At 55.3% G+C, this 23,596-nt stretch overlaps 1 protein-coding gene across 2 annotated transcripts in view; it reads right to left on the bottom strand.

Annotated features, from left to right (window-relative positions):
- The window catches only part of sf3b2 (splicing factor 3b, subunit 2), a 41,588-nt gene that overhangs the window by 8,653 nt on the left and 9,339 nt on the right, over positions 1 to 23,596 (bottom strand). The window contains exons 5-15 of one of the 2 annotated variants that reach the window (XM_060855612.1): positions 16,453 to 16,515; positions 15,691 to 15,805; positions 11,411 to 11,538; positions 8,788 to 8,893; positions 8,456 to 8,541; positions 7,155 to 7,346; positions 6,909 to 7,058; positions 6,097 to 6,177; positions 4,951 to 5,178; positions 2,869 to 3,018; positions 46 to 135 (exon numbers count right to left, since the gene is read on the bottom strand). In XM_060855612.1, the coding sequence (XP_060711595.1) occupies positions 46 to 135; positions 2,869 to 3,018; positions 4,951 to 5,178; positions 6,097 to 6,177; positions 6,909 to 7,058; positions 7,155 to 7,346; positions 8,456 to 8,541; positions 8,788 to 8,893; positions 11,411 to 11,538; positions 15,691 to 15,805; positions 16,453 to 16,515 (1,389 nt within the window). The remainder of the gene's footprint in view (positions 1 to 45; positions 136 to 2,868; positions 3,019 to 4,950; positions 5,179 to 6,096; positions 6,178 to 6,908; positions 7,059 to 7,154; positions 7,347 to 8,455; positions 8,542 to 8,787; positions 8,894 to 11,410; positions 11,539 to 15,690; positions 15,806 to 16,452; positions 16,516 to 23,596) is intronic. The other variant, XM_060855614.1, reaches the window with a different exon arrangement.

A 23,596-nucleotide genomic window follows, 5' to 3' on the forward strand; every position in this document is an offset into this window, starting at 1 on the left:
AACCCTGGTCCCATTCCTTTGGAAGGTATGACAGTCTTTACTTACCGCTCCAACAGGCATTCCCAGAGCCAATCTCAGCTCATCGGATAAATCTCCAGGTTTCTTCTCCTTCAGCCGTGTCTCAAACTCTTTGCCCTGTGACATTGAACAACCAAGTCACCCATCAGTTACTCCCTCCCTCACCATCAGACAGTACCGGGCTTTCACACACACATTACCTATCAGCCAGTGAAGGGCCAGGAGACAGCAACGGCGCTCAGAGTCAATTAGACCCAGAGCCACATTCAACACACACCTCCCCGCCCCCTCCACCCCATCAACATCCCACCTCTCGGCAACTGCCGATTCAACCCAATCCCAGCAGGAAGCCGTTCAGCCCCCCTCCCCCAATGAGCCTGTCCCAGGTGTTTCAAAGATCCCACTGCCTTCAATACAAAACACTGTCATTCCCCCTTTCCTGGTAGTTCCCTGATATTTGCTCCTGGCTTTTCCTCAAAGTTCCTGCTGAGTCTGTTTCCCCCCCCGCCAACTCCACCAACTTCAAATCAAACAAACATTCTCATCACCTCGGCCCTCACTTCCTTGGGAGTTTTCGTTTCTGTCCTGGCTTCACCGTGTCACCCTGGGCCAGGGAGGGGAAGGGGTGGAAACAGGCTCTCCTTATTAGCAGCACCCAAATGGTGCACAATGTAATTATTGCCAACACAAAAATGATAGAACACAGGGAAGGCTGACAAGGCTGGGGCCCAGGTCAGCAGAAAGTGGCTTTTTTATCAGAAACAGAAACCCTGTGATAAAGCGATTAGCAGGGAGTAATTCAAACCATGCAGCATGATATGGGAGAGAGAGAGAGAGACCTGAATCTCCAAGTCATCACAACTTCTATCGGCCTTGCTGTGATTAAGGGATAATGCTGTAATCTCTCTGTGACATGCAACATCACACTCATCAATTCCTACAGGAGGAACACCCTCCAGAAACTGACCCCACCCATTCCTCCAGCACCTCTCACCACTGCAGGATGGCCCAGCACTTCACAGCCAAACCAGGGCCGCTATGTTGTATCAGTACACTGCAAACTCCCGCACAGTGTCCACTGAGAAGGACCCAAACCACCTGCTGCAGGGGGAAAGATTGACTGGAAAAATGGGGTAAGGGTATAGATGGGATTCCTCCACAACCTCACCCTGTGGGATCAGCAACGACCACCAAGGGAGCTGCATACCATCCCAATCAGGTCAATCCTACTGCATTCCCACAGCGCTGACCCTCCCACAGCGCTGACCCTCCCACAGCGCGTCGCCCCCTCAGCGCTGACCCTCCCACAGCGCGTCGCCCCCTCAGCGCTGACCCTCCCACAGCGCGTCGCTCCCTCAGCGCTGACCCTCCCACAGCGCGTCGCTCCCTCAGCGCTGACCCTCCCACAGCGCGTCGCTCCCTCAGCGCTGACCCTCCCACAACGCGTCGCTCCCTCAGCGCTGACCCTCCCACAGCGCGTCGCCCCCTCAGCGCTGACCCTCCCACAGCGCGTCGCCCCCTCAGCGCTGACCCTCCCACAGCGCGTCGCTCCCTCAGCGCTGACCCTCCCACAGCGCGTCGCTCCCTCAGCGCTGACCCGCCCACAGCGCGTCGCTCCCACAGCGCTGACCCTCCCACAGCGCTGACCCTCCCACAGCGCTGACCCTCCCACAGCGCTGACCCTCCCACAGCGCTGACCCTCCCACAGCGCTGACCCTCCCACAGCGCTGACCCTCCCACAGCGCGTCGCCCCCTCAGCGCTGACCCTCCCACAGCGCGTCGCCCCCTCAGCGCTGACCCTCCCACAGCGCGTCGCTCCCTCTGCGCTGACCCTCCCACAGCGCGTCGCCCCCTCAGTGCTGACCCTCCCTCAGCGCTGACCCTCCCACAGCGTGTCGCTCCCACAGCGCTGACCCTCCCACAGCGCTGACCCTCCCACAGCGCTGACCCTCCCACAGCGCTGACCCTCCCACAGCGCTGACCCTCCCACAGCGCTGACCCTCCCACAGCGCTGACCCTCCCACAGCGCTGACCCTCCCTCAGCGCTGACCCTCCCTCAGCGCTGACCCTCCCTCAGCGCTGACCCTCCCTCAGCGCTGAACCTCCCTCAGCGCTGAACCTCCCTCAGCGCTGAACCTCCCTCAGCGCTGAACCTCCCTCAGCGCTGAACCTCCCTCAGCGCTGAACCTCCCTCAGCGCTGAACCTCCCTCAGCGCTGACCCTCCCTCAGCGCTGACCCTCCCTCAGCGTGTCGCTCCCACAGCGCTGACCCTCCCACAGCGCTGACCCTCCCACAGCGCTGACCCTCCCACAGCGCTGACCCTCCCACAGCGCTGACCCTCCCACAGCGCTGACCCTCCCACAGCGCTGACCCTCCCACAGCGCTGACCCTCCCACAGCGCGTCGCCCCCTCAGCGCTGACCCTCCCACAGCGCGTCGCCCCCTCAGCGCTGACCCTCCCACAGCGCGTCGCTCCCTCAGCGCTGACCCTCCCACAGCACGTCACCGCCTCAGCGCTGACCCTCCCACAGCGCGTCGCCCCCTCAGCGCTGACCCTCCCACAGCGCGTCGCCCCCTCAGCGCTGACCCTCCCACAGCACGTCACCGCCTCAGCACTGACCCTCCCTCAGTGACTGACTATTCAGTTAGTCCCCAGGAAAGTCATTCTTGCTCCCATCTATGCATTCGGAGGTTAGTCAGGGCAGCCTGGGGAAAGACCCAGATCCTGGAGGTCACATCATACCCAGGAAAGCAGTAAGGCCGTGCCCGAGTGAAAGAGCAAGTGGAGACAGGGACAGTGCAGTCTGAAGTGCTGTGCTCCCTGCCCCTTGTCCCAGGAAGGAGTGTTACCTCGTAGTACAGGTCACCATGGATGGTCAGCTTGGGTTTGGTCTGCCACTTGAAGAATGCATCGTGAAGTTTCTGGTAGTCAATGTCTATTTTCCCCATTTTCGGACGGACTTTCTCCCTCATTTTGGTCTTCATGGTTTTCTGCTCCTCCTGTGGATCATTGATGGGCAGCATTTAGAAGGGGCTGTTGCTCCCAAACTACTGGGGTGACATTGCATTGTTACCAGCCTTGGATTTTACCCCCCCCCCCCACTCAGAGGCACAGGTCAGAGCGGAGCCCCTGTCTCTGTGCAGAGTGTGATGAGGGGATGACAGCAAGCCATGCAATGTGACATTAGCCTTTGGTGTTTCTGTCTGGCTGTGGGGAACCCCTAGGCTCATATCCCACTACAGTGCCAGATGGACAAGGCGGCTTTGGGAATAACATAGCCAAAGCAAAGCCACAGACAGACAGATACCAGGGGCAGGAGACAATCCTGCCCTCGCCCATCACTGTCACAGCTCAAGTACATTTAGTCACGGCATCTCTAATCTCCAGAGTGATCTGTAAGCTGACCACAGCAGGGAATGTGGCGGGGACTGGGCTACCCTCTCGGATTTCGTGTCCAGTGGGAGCTGTGAAGCTGAGGTACTGTGAGCTGTATCCCAGTGTTGTCGAGGTTTCCCTGGAGAGTCGGGGGGTGGCTGGGTGGGATGATTGGGGAGTGACAGAACTCACTGAGTCACGGTTTTGATGGGGCTTGCCTCGATGAACCAGCGCAGGGAGAGATCGGCGGAGGGCAGAGACCTCTGGTGGCTGGCAGAGGTGGCACAGACTCGGAGCTCAGCAAACCAAGGTTTGAGAGAGACAGCCTCCCTCACTGCCCCCTGCCTCACCGTCACTGCCCCCTCACTCACTGCCCCCTCCCCGTCACTCCCCCTCCCTCACGACCCCTCCCTCACTGCCCGCTTCCCATCACGACCCCATTCTCACTGGCCCCACCCCGTCACTGACCCCCCCTCACTGGCCCCTCCCCATCACTGACCCATCCCCGTCACTTAACCCCCACACTGACCCCTCTCGCACTGACCCCTCCCACACTGCTCCCCGTCACTGACCCCCCCTCACAGGCCCCTCCCCATCACTGACCCATCCCCGTCACTTAACCCCCACACTGACCCCTCTCGCACTGACCCCTCCCCGTCACTGACCCCTCCCCGTCACTGACCCCTCCCCGTCACTGACCCCTCCCCGTCACTGACCCCTCTCGCACTGACCCCTCCCCGTCACTGACCCCTCTCGCACTGACCCCTCCCCGTCACTGACCCCTCCCACACTGCTCCCCGTCACTGACCCCCCCTCACTGGCCCCTCCCCATCACTGACCCATCCCCGTCACTTAACCCCCACACTGACCCCTCTCGCACTGACCCCTCCCCGTCACTGACCCCTCCCCGTCACTGACCCCTCTCGCACTGACCCCTCCCCGTCACTGACCCCTCTCGCACTGACCCCTCCCCGTCACTGACCCCTCCCACACTGCTCCCCGTCACTGACCCCCCCTCACAGGCCCCTCCCCATCACTGACCCATCCCCCTCACTGACCCCTCCCCCTCACTGACCCCTCCCCCTCACTGACCCCTCCCCCTCACTGACCCCTCTCGCACTGACCCCTCCCCGTCACTGACCCCTCCCACACTGCACCCCCCCACTGACCCCTCCCCGTCACTGACCCCTCCCACACTGCCCCCTCCCCGTCACTGAATCCCCCTCACACTGCCCCTTCCCCGTCATTGGCCCCTCCCTCACTGACCCCTGCATCACCGCACGTCCCTCGCTGCCCCCTCCCTAGCCACACCCTCCCACACTGCCCCCTCCTTAGCCACACCCTCCCATCGCTGCCCCCTCCCTTGCCGCCCCCTCCCTCACGGCCTCCCCCTCCCACACTGCCAGACCCTCAGGCCAGCACTGGTCACTGTCACCATCATCATCCCCCTGCCACCACAAAGGCCCAGGGCCCGGTATCTCTCAGCCACAGAGAGCCCTGCCTGGGAGTGCCACCCTGGCCTCCCCCCTGGTGTGGTGCCCCTCCCGCTGCCTTACCTTCTCCTGCAGGGCCTCGCGCATCTCCTGGATCCCCGTGCGGCGGATAAACTCGGGCAGCTCGAAGGGGGGCTTCTCGATGCCGCGCTTGCCCTGCAGGTACTTGCGTTTGAAGCACCAATGCCGGGGCACGGGCACAGAGTTGCGGGTGGCCTTCAGGTGAACCAGCAGCTTGGGGTCGTGGGCGGTCACATCGTGCATCTCCACCACATCCGGGCGCGCGACCAACTGGAGGGGGAGGGGGCAAGGGTCAGTGTGAGCCAGCAGACAACGGTAACCGCTCCCCCCGTCCCCTCCCAGTCTAGCCCATTCCTGTTGCAGTGCCCACCCAGCAGCAGCAGGGAAAGGCCACCGGCTCCTCCAGCCTCTCACTCAGTGTTTCACAAAGGAACAGGAGGCCATTCAGATGAAGCACCCCTTGAAGATTTTGGGTCAGGCCCACCCCCTCATTCCAACTGTACCTGAACTCTATCGACCACCCGAACCCAATCAATACCCGATCACCCTTCCAAGTGAAACTACCAGCTAACCTTCTGCATCGACAGGTTTGTGGGGATTTTTGCAGGGGGTGGGAGGTGGAATTCTACATTTCCTTCTCCTCAGAGACGGAGCGCTCTCTGACGTCAGACCCAAACCGCTATAGCTCAAATGGGCGGGATGTGAGCCTCTCTCCCCAGGAACACCACTTCAACCAACCCCAAACCCAGGGCAAACATTGCCAGGGACCAGCTCAACCCCGATTCAATCATCATTTACCTCCCAACCCCACTCTCGGGGGCTGGGACCCAGTGTTCCAGATTTAACCCTTCCAGCCTGGGGATTGCTCTGGTCAGTCGGCTCTGTTTACCGTACCATAACACCGCCCCCACCCTCGACCAGACCCCAGCTGCACAGGCCCAACACTGGACAGGAAAATCTGGAACCTGACATCCAGCCCAAGGGGCTGAACCTTGTGATTCGTTTCCAGACTTACACCATTTCACTACCCAGACACTGAACTCTCGATCAGTGCCGGAGCCACACAGCCAGAAACGGGTGGTGGCTGGCACTGCCAACAGTACGAGGGTCTGTGAAGATGCCGACCCCACCTCAGCCCAGAGGCCTCACTCACTCGACAGTGAGTTAGAAACCAAGTAAACACTTCACCTGTTTCAGTTCAGCCACACTCAAACGGTTTAATCTCCTTAACTTCTTCTTCGATAATTTTGGGAGATCATCACGTTTTTCCTAACAGATAGAAGGGCACAGTTACAAACAATAACATAACCCTCCGACAGCGCGGAGCTCCCGCGGCGCCGACTCTCCGACAGTGCCCGCTCCCTCAGCACTGACCCTCCGACAGTGCCCGCTCCCTCAGCACTGACCCTCCGACAGTGCCCGCTCCCTCAGCACTGACCCTCCGACAGTGCCCGCTCCCTCAGCACTGACCCTCCGACAGTGCCCGCTCCCTCAGCACTGACCCTCCGACAGTGCCCGCTCCCTCAGCACTGACCCTCCGACAGTGCCCGCTCCCTCAGCACTGACCCTCCGACAGTGCCCGCTCCCTCAGCACTGACCCTCCGACAGCATGGCGCTCCCTCAGCACTGACCCTCCGACAGTGCCCGCTCCCTCAGCACTGACCCTCCGACAGTGCCCGCTCCCTCAGCACTGACCCTCCGACAGTGCCCGCTCCCTCAGCACTGACCCTCCGACAGTGCCCGCTCCCTCAGCACTGACCCTCCGACAGTGCCCGCTCCCTCAGCACTGACCCTCTGACAGTGCCCGCTCCCTCAGCACTGACCCTCCGACAGTGCCTGCTCCCTCAGCACTGACCCTCTGACAGTGCCCACTCCCTCAGCACTGACCCTCTGACAGTGCCCTGCTTTCTGGACAGTCAGTCTTGACGGTGTGGGACTGTGGCCAGTACTGAAGAACAAAGTACCCCATGAATCGTGTGGGTCAGCAGGCTTAGACTTACCACGTCCTCATCACTGTCTACATCCTCATCTTCATCACTGCTGCCTTTCTGCTCTGCCTCCAAACCCTTCTTCTTCAGTAGCACGGCCGAGTCCAGCTTGTCTGCTTTGTCCGGCTCTTTGTCCTTGTCTTTCTTCACGTCGTCTGTCAGCTACAAAAACAAACCACAGCCAGCCATCAGGCACCGTCAGCATTCACTGTCCCCCACGGACACATGCCTACCACCACAACTGTTCCAGCTCCTCACCCTGAACGTTTCGAAGATCCTCTTGAAGTAGATGAAATTGGTGTCAAAGATTTCCGGCTCTGCGGTCACATACTCCACCTCCACCTCCGATTCGGTGTCAGTCACCGCTGCTGCTGCTGGCTTGGCCACTCCATTCACCTCACTCCCATGGGATTTCTTCTTCTTCTTTCGGTTGCGACGTTTACGGTTTTTCTGCAGGAATTGAAGGTCATTAACATTCACACAAAACAATATACAATCAACTCCTAATGAACCCTTGGTAAGCTTTCAAGATGTCCTAGTGCTGACCGTTAAACAGCGCAACACTCCCTCAGCGCCATCCCACCGACAGCGTGGCACTCCCTCAGCGCCATCCCACCGACAGCGTGGCACTCCCTCAGCACTGACCCTCTGATAGCGCGGCCCTCCCTCAGCACTGACCCTCCGACAGTGCGGCCCTCCCTCAGCACTGACCCTCTGATAGCGCGGCCCTCCCTCAGCACTGACCCTCCGACAGCGCGGCACTCCCTCAGCACTGACCCTCCGACAGTGCGGCCCTCCCTCAGCACTGACCCTCCGACAGCGCGGCACTCCCTCAGCACTGACCCTCCGATAGCGCGGCCCTCCCTCAGCACTGACCCTCCGACAGCGCGGCACTCCTTCAGCACTGACCCTCCGACAGCGCGGCACTCCCTCAGCACTGACCCTCCGACAGCGCGGCACTCCCTCAGCGCCATCCCTCCGACAGTACCCGCTCCCTCAGCACTGACCCTCTGACAGTGCCTGCCCCCTCAGCACTGAACGTCCGACAGTGCCCGCCCCCTCAGCACTGACCCTCCGACAGTGCCCGCCCCCTCAGCACTGAACTTCCGACAGTGCTCGCCCTCTCAGCGCCGACTCTCTGACAGTGCGGCACTCCCTCAGCACTGACCCTCCGATAGTGACCACCCCCTCAGCACTGACCCTCTGTCAGTGACCACCCCCTCAGCAATGACCTTCTGACAGTGCCCGCCCCCTCAGCACTGACCCTCTGACTGTGCCCACCCCCTCAGCACTGACCCTCCGACAGTGCGGCACTTCCCCAGCATTGACCTTCCGATAGCATGATGCTGTGTCAGTACTGACCCCCCAACAGTGTTCTGCTCCCTCAGTCCTATGCCGTGGGCCGGTGCTGTGAGCTCTCCGTTGGAAGGTACCTAGTCTCAATCTGACTAACAGTTAAACAGTGTCAGGCCCTGAGTCATTCCCCAGTAAACAGCTCCGTGGGCCAGCTTGTCCAACCACAGAGCAGGGGAGGGAGGGAACAGCACATCATCACATACCTCTTTCTTTGACTGTGAAGATGCAACCTCTTCCTCTTCGGTATCAGCTGGGGTCAGAGTGGCTCCCACCGTTGCGTCGGCATCGTCTGTGGAAACACCAGCAGCACTCGCTCAGTCAGCAGCTAGACTCTCCCACCCACTGTCTCAATGGGTCACTGGCCAAACTCCATCTACTCCTTCCCCAGAATAGCAGCTCCCTTTAGGCTTTTAATCCGAAAGTGAAACCTCCTCTACACTGACCCCAACAAGCCTTCCCAGGGCAGGGCCAGCGCCAGCATGGGATGAGACAGACAGTAAAGCTCCCTGTACACTGAGGGGCCTGATCGACGTACCTGAAGCCTCCGCTGATGCTGTGAGCTCCACCTGGCGTTGCTCCTTCAGCTGTAGGATCTTCTCCAGGACCTGGGGAATTCTGGGACCAGGCCCTCCGTCATCGTTCTGTATAAAAAGGAACCAGTCATGACCAAGCTTGAGAGAAAGCTGTGGCTATGATCCCTGCTGCACCAGCCACTGATCGTGAGAGCTCCTCAGGGGCACACAATCCACCTGCCTCAGCAACAACACACATTCAGTGGTGACAGGACAAACTAGGAGCACTCAGCATGCAGCAGCTGGCTGAGGTATACGCCTCTCACAAAGTGAAGCAGTTTAAAGCTCACTCTTCGTGTTCACACATGGGATGTGGGGATTGCTGGTTATACAGTCACAGAGATGGACAGCAGGGAAACAGACCCTTCGGTCCAACCCGTCCATACCGACCCAGATATCCCAACCCAATCTAGTCCCACCTGCCAGCACCCGGCCCATATCCCTCCAAACCCTTCCTATTCATATTCCCATCCAAATGCCTTTTAAATGTTGTAATTGTACCAGCCTCCACCACTTCCTCTGGCAGCTCATTCCATACACGTACCACCCTCTGTGTGAAAAAGTTGCTCCTTAGGTCTCTTTTATATCTTTCCCCTCTCACCCTAAACCTGTGCACTCTAGTTCTAGACTCCCCGACCCCAGGGAAAAGACTTTGTCTATTTACCCTATCCATGCCCCTCATAATTTTGAAAACCTCTATAAGGTCGCCCCTCAGCCTCTGACTCTCCAGGGAAAACAGCCCCAGCCTGTTCAGCCTCTCCCTGTAGCTCAGACCCTCCAACCCTGGCAACATCCTTGTAAATCTTTTCTGAACCCTTTCAAGTTTCTTTCTGATAGGAAGGCGACCAGAACTGCACGCAGTATTCCAACAGTGGCCTAACCAATGTCCTGTACAGCCACATGACCTCCCAGCTCCTGTACTCAATACTCTGGCCAATAAAGGAAAGCATACCAAACGCCTTCTTCACTATCCTATCTACCTGCAAGGAGCTATGAACCTGCACTCCAAGGTCTCTTTGTTCAGCAACACTCCCTAGGACCTTACCATTAAGTGTATAAGTCCTGCTAAGATTTGCTTTCCCAAAATGCAGCACCTCGCATTTATCTGAATTAAACTCCATCTGCCACTTCTCAGCCCATTGGCCCATCTGGTCCAGATCCTGTTGTAATCCGAGGTAACCCTCTTCGCTGTCCACTACACCTCCAATTTTGGTGTCATCTGCAAATTCGCATTCAAATCATTTATATAAATGACAAAAAGTAGAGATCCCAGCACCAATCCTTGTGGCATTCCACTGGTCACAGGCCTCCAGTCTGAAAAACCAACCCTCCACCTTTTATCTTTGAGTCAGTTCTGTATCCAAATGGCTAGTTCTCCCTGTATTCCATGAGATCTAACCTTGCTAATCAGTCTCCCATGGGGAACCTTGTCAAACGCCTTACTGAAGTCCATATAGATCACATCTACTGCTCTGCCCTCATCAATCCTCTTTGTTACTTCTTCAAAAAACTCAATCAAGTTTGTGAGACATGATTTCCCACGCACAAAGCCATGTTGACGACCCCAAATCAGTCCTTTTCTTTCCAAACACATGTACATCCTGTCCCTCAGGATTCCCTCCAACAACTTGCCCACCACTGAGGTCAGGCTCACTGGTCTATAGTTCCCTGGCTTGTCCTTACCGCCCTTCTTAAACAGTGGCACCACGTTTGCCAACCTCCAGTCTTCCGGCACCTCACCTGTGACTATCGATGATACAAATATCTCAGCAAGAGGCCCAGCAATCACTTCTCTAGCTTCCCACAGAGTTCTCGGGTACACCTGATCAGGTCCTGGGGATTTATCCACCTTTAACCGTTTCAAGGCATCCAGCACTTCCTCCTCTGTAATCTGGATATTTTGCAAAACGTCACCATCTATTTCCCTACAGTCTATATCTTCCATATCCTTTTCCACAGTAAATACTGATGCAAAATATTCATTTAGTATCTCCCCCATTTTCTGTGGTTCCACACAAAGGCCGCCTTGCTGATCTTTGAGGGGCCCTATTCTCTCCCTAGTTACCCTTTTTGTCCTTAATATATTTGTAAAAACCCTTTGGATTCTCCTTAATTGTATTTGACAAAATTATCTCATGTCCCCGTTTTGCCCTCCTGATTTCCCTCTTCAGTATACTCCTACTTTCTTTATACTCTAAGGATTCACTCGATCTATCCTGTCTATACCTGACATATGCTTCCTTCTTTTTCTTAACCAAACCCCCAATTTCTTTAGTCATCCAGCATTCCCTATACCTACCAGCCTTCCCTTTCACCCTGACAGGAATATACTTTCTCTGGATTCTTGTTATCTCATTTCTGAAGGCTTCCCATTTTCCAGCCGTCCCTTTACCTGCGAACATCTGACTCCAATCAGCTTTCGAAAGTTCTTGCCTAATAGGGAGCTCCTGCAGTTCACTTCAGAGACTAAAGTTTTCATTCCAGGTAGAGAAGATCCGATACTTTTGTGGGAGATCTGAATCTGGGAGCGAGTCCAGAAAGGAAGGGCAGAATGGCCTGTTTGTGATGTGTACACAATCTGGTTACCTCTCTGTTCTCTTCACCGGGCGGTGGCGGAGGTCCTCGAATCCGTGGTCCCAGGTTGGGGGCAGATAACGAAGTGGCAGCTACAGAGCCAGGCCGTATAGCAGCGAGGGACATGGGTACAGCCGTAACTGTGACAGGGTTACACCCCGGAGAGACAGAGAGAGAGAGAGAGAGACAGACACAGACAGTGTGACGTTACTGAACCAGAATCCAAATGAAATGAGGCCATTCAGCCCATTGAGTCTGCTCCACTTTCATTCATGGCTGATAGGTTTCGCAATACCATTCTCCCTGTAACCCCTGATCCCTTTGACAATCAAGACCATATCTATCTCTGCCTTAAACATCCTCCATGACCTGTTCTCCCCAGCCTTCTGTGGCAGTGAATTCCATAGATTCATCACTCTCTGGCTAAGACCTTTCTCCTGGTCTCCATTATAAAAGGGGCTTCTCTAGTCTCTCCTGTTAATGGAAACATCTTCCCAACACCCACTCTGCCCAAGCCATTCAGTACGCTAAGTTTCAGTTAGATCCCTCCTTATCCTTCTAACCTCCACCGAGTACAAACCCAGAGGCCTCAAACGTTCAACTTTTCATTCCTGGGACCATTCTCGTGAACCTTCTCTGAACACGCTTCAGGGCCAGTACACGCTTCCTGAGATATGGGGCCCAAACATGTGCACAATACTCCAAATGTGGTCTGACCAGAGCCTTATAGAGCATCAGAAATACATTTCTACTTTTATACTCAAGTCCTCTCAAAATAAATGCCATCATTGCATTTGCCTCTTAACTACTGATTCAACCTGCAAGTTTACCTTGAGAGAATCCTGGACTAGAACTACCAAGTCTCTTTGCACTTCAGAGTTCTGAATTTTCTCCCCATTTAGAAAATAGCCCATGTCTCTATTCTTCCTACCAAAGTGCATAACCTCACACTTTCCCACACGGTACTCCATCTGCCACTTGCCCACTTTCCTAACCTGTCCAAATCCTTCTGCAGCCTCCCTGCTTCCTCAATGCTACCTGTACTTCCACTATCTTTGAATCATCTGCAAACATAACCAGAATGCCCTCAGTTCCTTCATCTAGATCGTTAATGTATAAAGTGAAAAGTTGTGGTCCTAACACTGAGCCTTGTGGAACAACACTTGTCACCAGCTGCCAATCCTTTTATCCCGACTCTCTGCTTTCTGCCAGACAGCCAAGTTTCCATCCGTGCTAGCACCTTGCCTCAAACACCATGGGCACTTATCTTCCTCAGTAGCCACCTGTGTGGTACTTTGTCAAAGGCTTTCTTGAAGTCCAGGTAGATAATATCCATTGGCTCTCCTTGGTCTAACCTGTTTGTTACTTCCTCAAATAATTCTAGCAGATTTATCAGGCATGACCTCCCCGTGGATGAAACCATGCTGACTTTGCCCTATTTTACCAAGTATTCAGAAAGCTCATCTTTAACGATGGATTCCAGGATCTCGCCCATCACCAAGATGAGGCTATTCAGTCTACAATTTTCCATCTTTGCCTCACTCCCTTTTTAAACAGGGGGTTTCACATGAGCAATGTTCCAGTCCCCTGGGACCCTCCCTGATTCAGCACTAACACCTCCACTAGTTGGTCAGCTATCCCCCTGAGAAATCTGGGGTATAGCCCACCTGCTCCAGGGGATCGATCCACCTTCAGGCCAGTCAGTTTTTCAAGCACCTTCTCCTTAGAGACAGCCACCATACTCAGCTCGGCCCCCTCACTCTCATGATGTTACACGTGTCTTCCACTGTGAAGACTGATGCCAAGTAATTATTCAGGTCCTCTGCCCACATCCTTGCCCCCACCACTATCTCTCCAGTAGCCCAAAGTTCACTTTTGCCTCTCTTTTGCCCTTTAGGTATCTCAAGAAACTCTTACAGTCTTCCTTTACATTACAAGATAGCTTACCCTCATACTTAATCCTCTCAGTCCCACTACAGCAACACACTGAGGGCAATACGTAACATTAATCCAGTCCCCAACCCACCCCAACTGAGAGCAGTAACAAGAGAGATGACCCCAACCCCACACCCCCAACAGAGAGATTACCCCACACCCTACACCCCCAACCCCACACCCCCAACAGAGAGATTACCCCCAACCCCACCCCCCCAACAGAGAGATTACCCCAAACTCCACACCCCCAACCCCACCCCCCAACACAGAGATGACCCCCAACCCCACCCCCCCAACAGAGAGATTACCCCAAACCCCACCCCCCCAGAGAGATTACCCCCAACCCCACCCCCCCAACAGAGAGATTACCCCAAACCCCACCCCCCAGAGAGATTACCCCAAACCCCACACCCCCAGAGAGAGTACCCCCAACCCCACACCCCCAGAGAGAGTACCCCCAACCCCACACCCCCAGAGAGATTACCCCCAACCCCACACCCCCAGAGAGATTACCCCAAACCCCACACCCCCAACAGAGATTACCCCAAACCCCACACCCCCAGAGAGATTACCCCCAACCCCACCCCCCAGAGAGATTACCCCAAACCCCACACCCCCAACAGAGAGATTACCCCAAACCCCACACCCCCAACAGAGATTACCCCAAACCCCACACCCCCAACAGAGAGATTACCCCAAACCCCACCCCCCCAGAGAGATTACCCCAAACCCCACCCCCAAGAGAGATTACCCCAAACCCCACACCCCCAACAGAGAGATTACCCCAAACCCCACACCCCCAACAGAGAGATTACCCCCAACCCCACACCCCCAACAGAGATTACCCCCAACCCCACACCCCCAAGAGAGATTACCCCCAACCCCACCCCCCAGAGAGATTACCCCAAACCCCACCCCCCAACAGAGAGATTACCCCAAACCCCACCCCCCAACAGAGAGATTACCCCAAACCCCACCCCCCGAACAGAGAGATTACCCCAAACCCCACCCCCCCAACAGAGAGATTACCCCAAACCCCATCCCCCAGAGAGATTACCCCAAACCCCACACCCCCAACAGAGAGATTACCCCAAACCCCACACCCCCAACAGAGAGATTACCCCAAACCCCACACCCCCAACAGAGATTACCCCAAACCCCACACCCCCAGAGAGATTACCCCCAACCCCACCCCCCAGAGAGATTACCCCAAACCCCACACCCCCAACAGAGAGATTACCCCAAACCCCACACCCCCAACAGAGATTACCCCAAACCCCACACCCCCAACAGAGAGATTACCCCAAACCCCACACCCCCAACAGAGAGATTACCCCAAACCCCACCCCCCCAGAGAGATTACCCCAAACCCCACCCCCAAGAGAGATTACCCCAAACCCCACACCCCCAACAGAGAGATTACCCCAAACCCCACACCCCCAACAGAGAGATTACCCCCAACCCCACACCCCCAAGAGAGATTACCCCCAACCCCACACCCCCAAGAGAGATTACCCCAAACCCCACCCCCCAACAGAGAGATTACCCCAAACCCCACCCCCCAACAGAGAGATTACCCCAAACCCCACCCCCCCAACAGAGAGATTACCCCAAACCCCATCCCCCAGAGAGATTACCCCAAACCCCACACCCCCAACAGAGAGATTACCCCAAACCCCACACCCCCAACAGAGAGATTACCCCAAACCCCACACCCCCAACAGAGATTACCCCAAACCCCACACCCCCAACAGAGAGATTACCCCAAACCCCACACCCCCCAGAGAGATTACCCCAAACCCCACACCCCCAACAGAGATTACCCCAAACCCCACACCCCCAACAGAGAGATTACCCCAAACCCCACACCCCCAACAGAGAGATTACCCCAAACCCCACACCCCCAACAGAGAGATTACCCCAAACCCCACACCCCCAACAGAGATTACCCCAAACCCCACACCCCCAACAGAGAGATTACCCCCAACCCCACACCCCCAGAGAGATTACCCCCAACCCCACACCCCCAGAGAGATTACCCCAAACCCCACCCCCCCAACAGAGAGATTACCCCAAACCCCACCCCCCAACAGAGAGATTACCCCAAACCCCACCCCCCCAACAGAGAGATTACCCCAAACCCCACACCCCCAGAGAGATTACCCCCAACCCCACCCCCCAACAGAGAGATTACCCCAAACCCCATCCCCCCAACAGAGAGATTACCCCAAACCCTCCCCCCCCCACAAAAAAAACAAGGGCAGTAACAATGAGATTCCTCCCACCGCCCCCGAGGGCAGTAACAATGCGATTACTCCCATCCCTCCTCCCCGAGGGCAGTAACAGAGAGAGAGTACCTCTTGCTCCTAAGGCTGGGCGTGGCCCAATCTCCATCGGTCTGGAACCAGGGGGTCCCTGGTGCATTTGCACCATTTCCTGTTGTTGTCTCTCCTGTTCCAGTAATGCAGCAGCCTGTCAGAGTCAGGAGGGAAGGGCCAGATGTGAAAGGGAGCAGAGGCAGCAAGGACAGCCTAGCACTGTGTATACAGCCCCCACATCCAGTTCAGCATGCTGATGGGCAGATACTGAGGGTACCCCCCCCCCCCCCCCCACCCAGCCCAGCCCCTGTCAAACACAGTGGGCACACACACACATACCTCTCACTGAGCACAGAGACCCCCCCTACTCCCATTACTCAGACCCCACCCTCCAACCCGCTTCCAGCCAGGCTCAGAAACAGCGCAAACCCAGTACCACCTGCCCCATTCCCCTCTCCCTCCAACCCTGTCAAACACACACACCACAAAAAAAACACCCCCCTCTCACACACCCGACTCCCTCCTCGTAAATCCCAGGCTGCAATACACACACTATTGACCCCCTAGCATCTGAGCCAAGGTGGATTTCCTGCTCTATTCGTCAGACCCAAACACCACATCACAGTCATACACACCCCCTCCCGCCCCCAGCTCTGTCACAGACTGCCACCCACACACACAGACAGAGCTCCTTTACGGACTAGCCCACCTCCCCACACTACTCTTTTCTCCCACGTGCGAGGAGACTCTCACAGTTGATGGGCCCAGGGGAGAGCTCCAGAGGCTCTCCTGCAGTATTACCCGTTTCTGCTGCTCCAGCAGCTCCTGATCTTTGATCTGGTCATCAAACGTCCGCTCACCGCCCTGGAGAAGAAACAGGCCACAGATTGAGAAAAACCACCTCTGGCTGCTGCAGCTGAGAGCTGCCTCCCGTCTCTCGGACTCCTGTCGTACTTTCACAGACCACCAGGCCTGAATTCCTGCATCAGGAGGACTCCTGATATACCCCCAATTAACCACAGGCACATCAAACTTATCAGTCTCCAGGAGGTGGTAGAGAGCTATGCACTGGTAGGTCAACCGCAGACATTACAATGCATCAGGGAGGTACCAACTTACCTGAACGGGGTGTGGGTTTGCTCGCTGAGCTGTAGGTTTGATATCCAGACATTTCATTACCTGGCTAGGTAACATCATCAGTGGGGACCTCCAAGTGAAGCAAGGCTGTAGTCTCCTGCTTTCTATTTATATCTTTCTCCTGGATGGGGTTCCTGGTGATGTCATTTCCTGTTCGTTTTCTGAGGGTTGGATAGATGGTATCTAGATCTGTGTTTGTTTATGGCGTTGTGGTTGGAGTGCCAGGCCTCTAGGAATTCTCTGGCATGTCTTTGCTGAGCCTGTCCCAGGATAGATGTGTTGTCCCAGTCGAATTGGTGGTTTTTTTCATCCGTGTGTAGGGCTATGAGGGAGAGAGGGTCGTGTCTTTTTGTGGCTAGCTGGTGTTCGTGTATCCTGGTGGCTAACTTTCTTCCTGTTTGCCCTACGTAGTGTTTGTGGCAGTCCTTGCATGGAATGTTGTAGATGACGTTGGTTTTGTTCATGGGATGTACTGGGTCTTTGAAGTTTGTTAGTTTTTGTTTGAGAGTGTCGGTGGGTTTGTGTGCTCCTAGGATTCCGAGGGGTCTCAATAGTCTGGCTGTCATTTCTGAAACTTCTTTGATGTATGGTAAGGTGGTTAGGGTTTCTGGCTGTGTTTGGTCTGCTTGTCATGGTTTGTTCCTGAGGAATCTGCGCACTGTGTTTTTTGAGTATCCATTCTTCTTGAATACGTTGTATAGGTGGTACTCCTCTGTTTTGCGAAGTTTGTCTGTGCTGCAGTGTGTGGTGGCTCGTTGGAATAGTGTTCTGATACAGCTTTGTTTGTGTGTGTTGGGATGGTTGCTGGTATAGTTAAGTATTTGGTCAGTGTTTGTCGGTTTTCTGTATACGCAGGTTTGTAGTTCTCCGTTGTCCTTTCTTTCGACTGTGACGTCCAGGAATGTGAGTTTGTTGTCGGTTTCTTCCTCCTTGGTGAACTTTATGCCTGTGAGGGTGGTGTTGATGATGTTAAATGTCTCTTCTATCTTGTTTCGTTTTGTGATGACAAAGGTGTCATCTACGTAGCAAACCCAGATTTTTGGTTTGATGGTTGGTAAGGCTGTTTGTTCTAGTCTTTGCATTACCGCTTCTGCTATGAATCCTGATAGCGGAGATCCCATGGGTATGCCATTGGTTAGTTTGTAGATTATGTTGCTGAAGGTGAAGTGGGTGGTGAGGCACAGGTCCACTAGCTTCATGATGTTTTCATTGGTAATGTGATTGATGGTGGTTGGGGTGTGTGTGATGGTCTCTTCTAAAAGTGTGGTAAGTGTTTCCTTTGCCAGGTCGATGTTGATGGAGGTGAACGGTGCTGTTACGCCGAATGAGATCATTGCTTCGTCTTCCTCTATCTTGGTGTTTTTGATGATTTTTAGGAATTCCTGGGTGGAGTGGATGGAGTGCTGACTCTTCTACTAGGTATCTCAGTCTTGCGTGGAGTTCTTTGGCCAGTCTGGAAGTTGGTGTTCTGGGTAGTGAGACTATGGGTCTGAGGGGGGCTCCTGGTTTATGGATTTTTGGTAGTCCATAGAATCATGGAATGTTGGTCCCGTCTGGTTTCATTTTCTGGAATTCCGTCTTGTTTAATTGTCCGGAATTGTATAATTTTCTTCGGAGATATGTAATTTTGTTTCCGAGTTGTGGGGTTGGGTCTAGCTCCGCCTGTTGGTAGGTGTTGGTGTCTGCGAGCAGCGCCTTGGCTTTCTCTATGTAGTCCCTTCTGTTCAGGATGACTGTGAGCCGAGCTTTGTCTGCAGGTAATATAACGATGTTTTTGTCTTTTTTGAGGTTTTCTAGAGCTTTCTTTTCTTGTGTGTTCAGTTAGTTTCCTTCCCTCTTTCGTGAGCACTTTATTCCGAGACCCTTTGAGGGAAGGTCTTCAGAATCAGCCAGTGGGCAGAGGCAGGAGGGGGTGTGACTGCAACAGAGGCAGGTCAAGGAACTTAGGAGGGAAAGATGGAGGAGCCCTCACCCTTACAACTGGCCGCTTACAGATGTCCGCGTGCACTGTGGGGTGAATGAGCAAACTGATCTAGGCACCGGGCTACAGGAAGCCGTTCAATGTAGGGAGGCATTCGCAGGAATATAGTAGGCTTACGGGACAGCACAGTCACAGGGATATACACACTGAGCCACAGTCAGTCAGGGTTCAGGGATCTGCTCTCGGCTCAAAGGCACTTTGAGAATCCTGTGATTACACCCCACATACACAGAACATAGTAGAGATTCTGCTAGCAGCTACATTAAGCAGATCCATAATACTGTCTGGATTATTAGAATGGGGTAACTACAAACACAGAGTAGTTCATTCCAGCCCAGTAAAATCACAGTGAATTGGATTTCTCTCCACAGGTGCTGCCAGACCTGCTGAGTTTTTCCAGTAATTCGTGCTTCTTTTGCTGATTTGCAGCATCTGCAGCTTTTTGTAGTTTTTAACGTGACATTTCATTAGCTTTTCAGATTACTTTGTGTCCCTGCAGACTAACATTTCGCGATTCACACGCACCCGGGCACCCAGATCTGCCCCGATCTGCTCCGAGTACTGCAAGCTCTCACCATTCAAATATTGTTAAAAGCCCTTCCTGCCAAAATGGACAACTCCACATTTTTCCACACAGTACTCCATTTGCCAGATCTTTACTTCCTCACTTCACCTACTGTTATCCCCTCACAATGTCCTTCTGTTCTCCACACAACTTTCCGACATATCTCAGTAAATTTAACAACCAGCCCGTCAGCACTTTCACCTAGAACAAGGATGAATATGCAGCACAAAGACTGGTACAGAAGAAATGAGTTTTGATTCACAGGACAAAAACAGAAAGTGCTGGAACCAACAAAGGCCATTGGATCTGAAACGTTAGCTCCAATTTCTCTCCATGGGCACTGCCAGACCTGCTGAGTTTTTCCAACAATTTCTGTTTCTGATTTCCAACATCCACAGCTTTTTCAGTTTTTTTTTGAAACATGGGATCTTGGCTGTAATCCTGGGCAAAGTGGGAGCTGTACCACAGGGACAGTCAGTCTTCATCTGAACGGTGCTGGGACCAATGCTCTGGCAAGTCATATAACTAGGACAGTATAGCAGGACTTTAACAGCAAATATTGGGGACAAGGGATCAATAAATTCAATTCAGAAGACAAGGAGACAGAGCAAGGTAGTAACTAAGGAAGTGGTGATCAGAGTCTGACAGGGACACTGACAGAGCAGGGCTAGAGATTTCCAAACTAAGAAAAAAACAGAACTGAAGGCTCGGTATCAGAATAGCATTCGTATATAACAGATGAACTGACGGCACAACTAGAAATAAATATTATGACTAGTTAGTCATTGCAGAGACATGATGACAAGGTGCCTGAGACTGGGACCTGGATATTCAAAGCCACATGGCATTTAGACTAGATTAGATTACTTACAGTGTGGAAACAGGCCCTTCAGCCCAACAAGTCCACACCGACCCGCCGAAGCGCAACCCACCCATACCCCTACATTTACCCCTTACCTAACATTACGGGCAATTTAGCATGGCCAATTCACCTGACCCCGCACATCTTTGGACTGTGGGAAGAAACCGGAGCACCCAGAGGAAACCCACGCAGACACAGGGAGAACGTGCAAACTCCACACAGTCAGTCGCCTGAGGTGGGAATTGAACCCGGGTCTCTGGCGCTGTGAGGCAGCAGTGCTAACCACTGTGCCACCGTGCTGCCCATGAAAGCTGGGTAAAGGTGGTGGTGGGGGGGTGACTCTATCATGTATGCGAGAGGCGAGGTCAGTTCTGGCGATGAGAATGTAGAATCTGTTTGGGCAGAGAGTGAGGAACAGTAAAGGTAAGAAGTCACTTGTGATATTGATTTATAAGCACCCCATCACCCAACAGTAACCTCACTATAAATGAGGATGTACACAAAGAGATCATGCAGCCTTTGAGAACGAGGTGGTGATTTGAATTTAACATGTATGTCAGACTAATCTGAGAGCCGGGGTAGCTTGGCTGTGGAGTTGCAGGAGTGTTTTCAGGAGATTCTAATGTGTCCCAGGCAGTAAACTTGGTAAAGTGCAACAAGGCAGAATTAATCCCAGGGAGGAGGAGGGAAAGAGAGAGAGATGCAGCAAAACCCAAAGAATCGGAAAAGGATTCAGGAAGCAAGTTGGAAAACTGAGTTGATAGTGGATATTACTATCCCAGCATAGGATGGAACAGCATGGAGACACCCCCTTTGGTCCAATACACCATGCTGAACAGATAGCCAACATTAACCTAGTGCGATTTGCCAGCGGTTAATGCACATCCCTCGAAAGCCTTCCTATTCATCTTCCCATCCAGATACGTTAACACAATGAGCCAAACAGCCTGTCTCTGTGCTGGAGTTACTATGACCCTGAGAAGCTTGGCAATGCTGCTGGGCGGTTTCAGGCTCAGTACATAAGCACACCCTACATGCCCACATGCTCACACCTCCACACCGACTGACAGTGCCCACTCACACCTCCACACCGACAGGCAGTGCCCACTCACACCTCCACACTGACTGACAGTGTCCGCACACACCTCCACACCGACAGGCAGTGCCTGCTCACACCTCCACACCGACAGGCAGTGTCCGCTCACACCTCCACACCGACAGGCAGTGCCCGCTCACACCTCCACACCGACAGGCAGTGCCCGCTCACACCTCCACACCGACAGGCAGTGCCCGCTCACACCTCCACACCGACAGGCAGTGCCTGCTCACACCTCCACACCGACAGGCAGTGTCCGCTCACACCTCCACACCGACAGGCAGTGCCCGCTCACACCTCCACACCGACAGGCAGTGCCCGCTCACACCTCCACACCGACAGGCAGTGCCCGCTCACACCTCCACACCGACTGGCAGTGCCTGCTCACACCTCCACACCGACAGGCAGTGTCCGCTCACACCTCCACACCGACAGGCAGTGCCCGCTCACACCGACTGACAATGCCCACTCACACCGACTGGCAGTGCCCGCTCACACCTCCACACCGACTGGCAGTGCCCACTCACACCTCCACACCGACTGGCAGTGCCCACTCACACCGACTGACAATGCCCACTCACACCGACTGGCAGTGCCCGCTCACACCTCCACACCGACAGGCAGTGCCCGCTCACACCTCCACACCGACAGGCAGTGCCCGCTCACACCTCCACACCGACAGGCAGTGCCCGCTCACACCTCCACACCGACTGGCAGTGCCCGCTCACACCTCCACACCGACAGGCAGTGTCCGCTCACACCTCCACACCGACAGGCAGTGCCCGCTCACACCTCCACACCGACAGGCAGTGCCCGCTCACACCTCCACACCGACAGGCAGTGCCCGCTCACACCTCCACACCGACAGGCAGTGTCCGCTCACACCTCCACACCGACAGGCAGTGCCCGCTCACACCTCCACACCGACAGGCAGTGCCCGCTCACACCTCCACACCGACAGGCAGTGCCCGCTCACACCTCCACACCGACAGGCAGTGCCCGCTCACACCTCCACACCGACAGGCAGTGCCCGCTCACACCTCCACACCGACAGGCAGTGCCCGCTCACACCTCCACACCGACAGGCAGTGCCCGCTCACACCTCCACACCGACTGGCAGTGCCCGCTCACACCTCCACACCGACTGGCAGTGCCCGCTCACACCTCCACACCGACTGGCAGTGCCCGCTCACACCTCCACACCGACTGGCAGTGCCCACTCACACCGACTGACAATGCCCACTCACACCGACTGGCAGTGCCCGCTCACACCTCCACACCGACTGGCAGTGCCCACTCACACCTCCACACCGACTGGCAGTGCCCACTCACACCGACTGACAATGCCCACTCACACCGACTGGCAGTGCCCGCTCACACCTCCACACCGACTGGCAGTGCCCACTCACACCGACTGACAGTGCCCACTCACACCGACTGACAGTGCCCACTCACACCGACTGACAGTGCCCACTCACACCGACTGACAGTGCCCACTCACACCTCCACACCGACTGGCAGTGCCCACTCACACCGACTGGCAGTGCCCACTCACACCGACTGGCAGTGCCCACTCACACCGACTGGCAGTGCCCACTCACACCGACTGGCAGTGCCCACTCACACCGACTGGCAGTGCCCACTCACACCGACTGGCAGTGCCCACTCACACCGACTGGCAGTGCCCACTCACACCTCCACACCGACAATGCCCACTCACAGCTCCACACCGACTGACAATGCCCACTCACACCTCCACACTGACAGTGCCCACTCACACCTCCACACCGACAGTGCCCACTCACACCACCACACCGCCACACCGAATGACAGTGCCCACTCACACCTCCACACCGACTGGCAGTGCCCACTCACACCTCCACACCGACTGGCAGTGCCCACCCACACCGACTGGCAGTGCCCACTCACACCTCCACCCCGACTGGCAGTGCCCACTCACACCTCCACCCCGACTGACAGTGCCCGCTCACACCTCCACCCCGACTGACAGTGCCCACTCACACCTCCACACCGACTGACAATGCCCGCTCATACCTCCACACCGACTGGCAGAGCCCACTCACACCTCCACACCGACTGGTAGTGCCCACTCACACCTCCACACCGACTGGCAGAGCCCGCTCACACCTCCACACCGACTGGCAGAGCCCGCTCACACCTCCACACCGACTGACAGTGCCCGCTCACACCTCCACACCGACTGACAGTGCCCGCTCACACCTCCACAACGACTGGCAGAGCGCGCTCACACCTCCACAACGACTGACAGTGCCCGCTCACACC

Source organism: Hemiscyllium ocellatum, chromosome 46 (genome assembly GCF_020745735.1).
Source record: "Hemiscyllium ocellatum isolate sHemOce1 chromosome 46, sHemOce1.pat.X.cur, whole genome shotgun sequence".
Lineage (NCBI taxonomy): Eukaryota > Metazoa > Chordata > Chondrichthyes > Orectolobiformes > Hemiscylliidae > Hemiscyllium > Hemiscyllium ocellatum.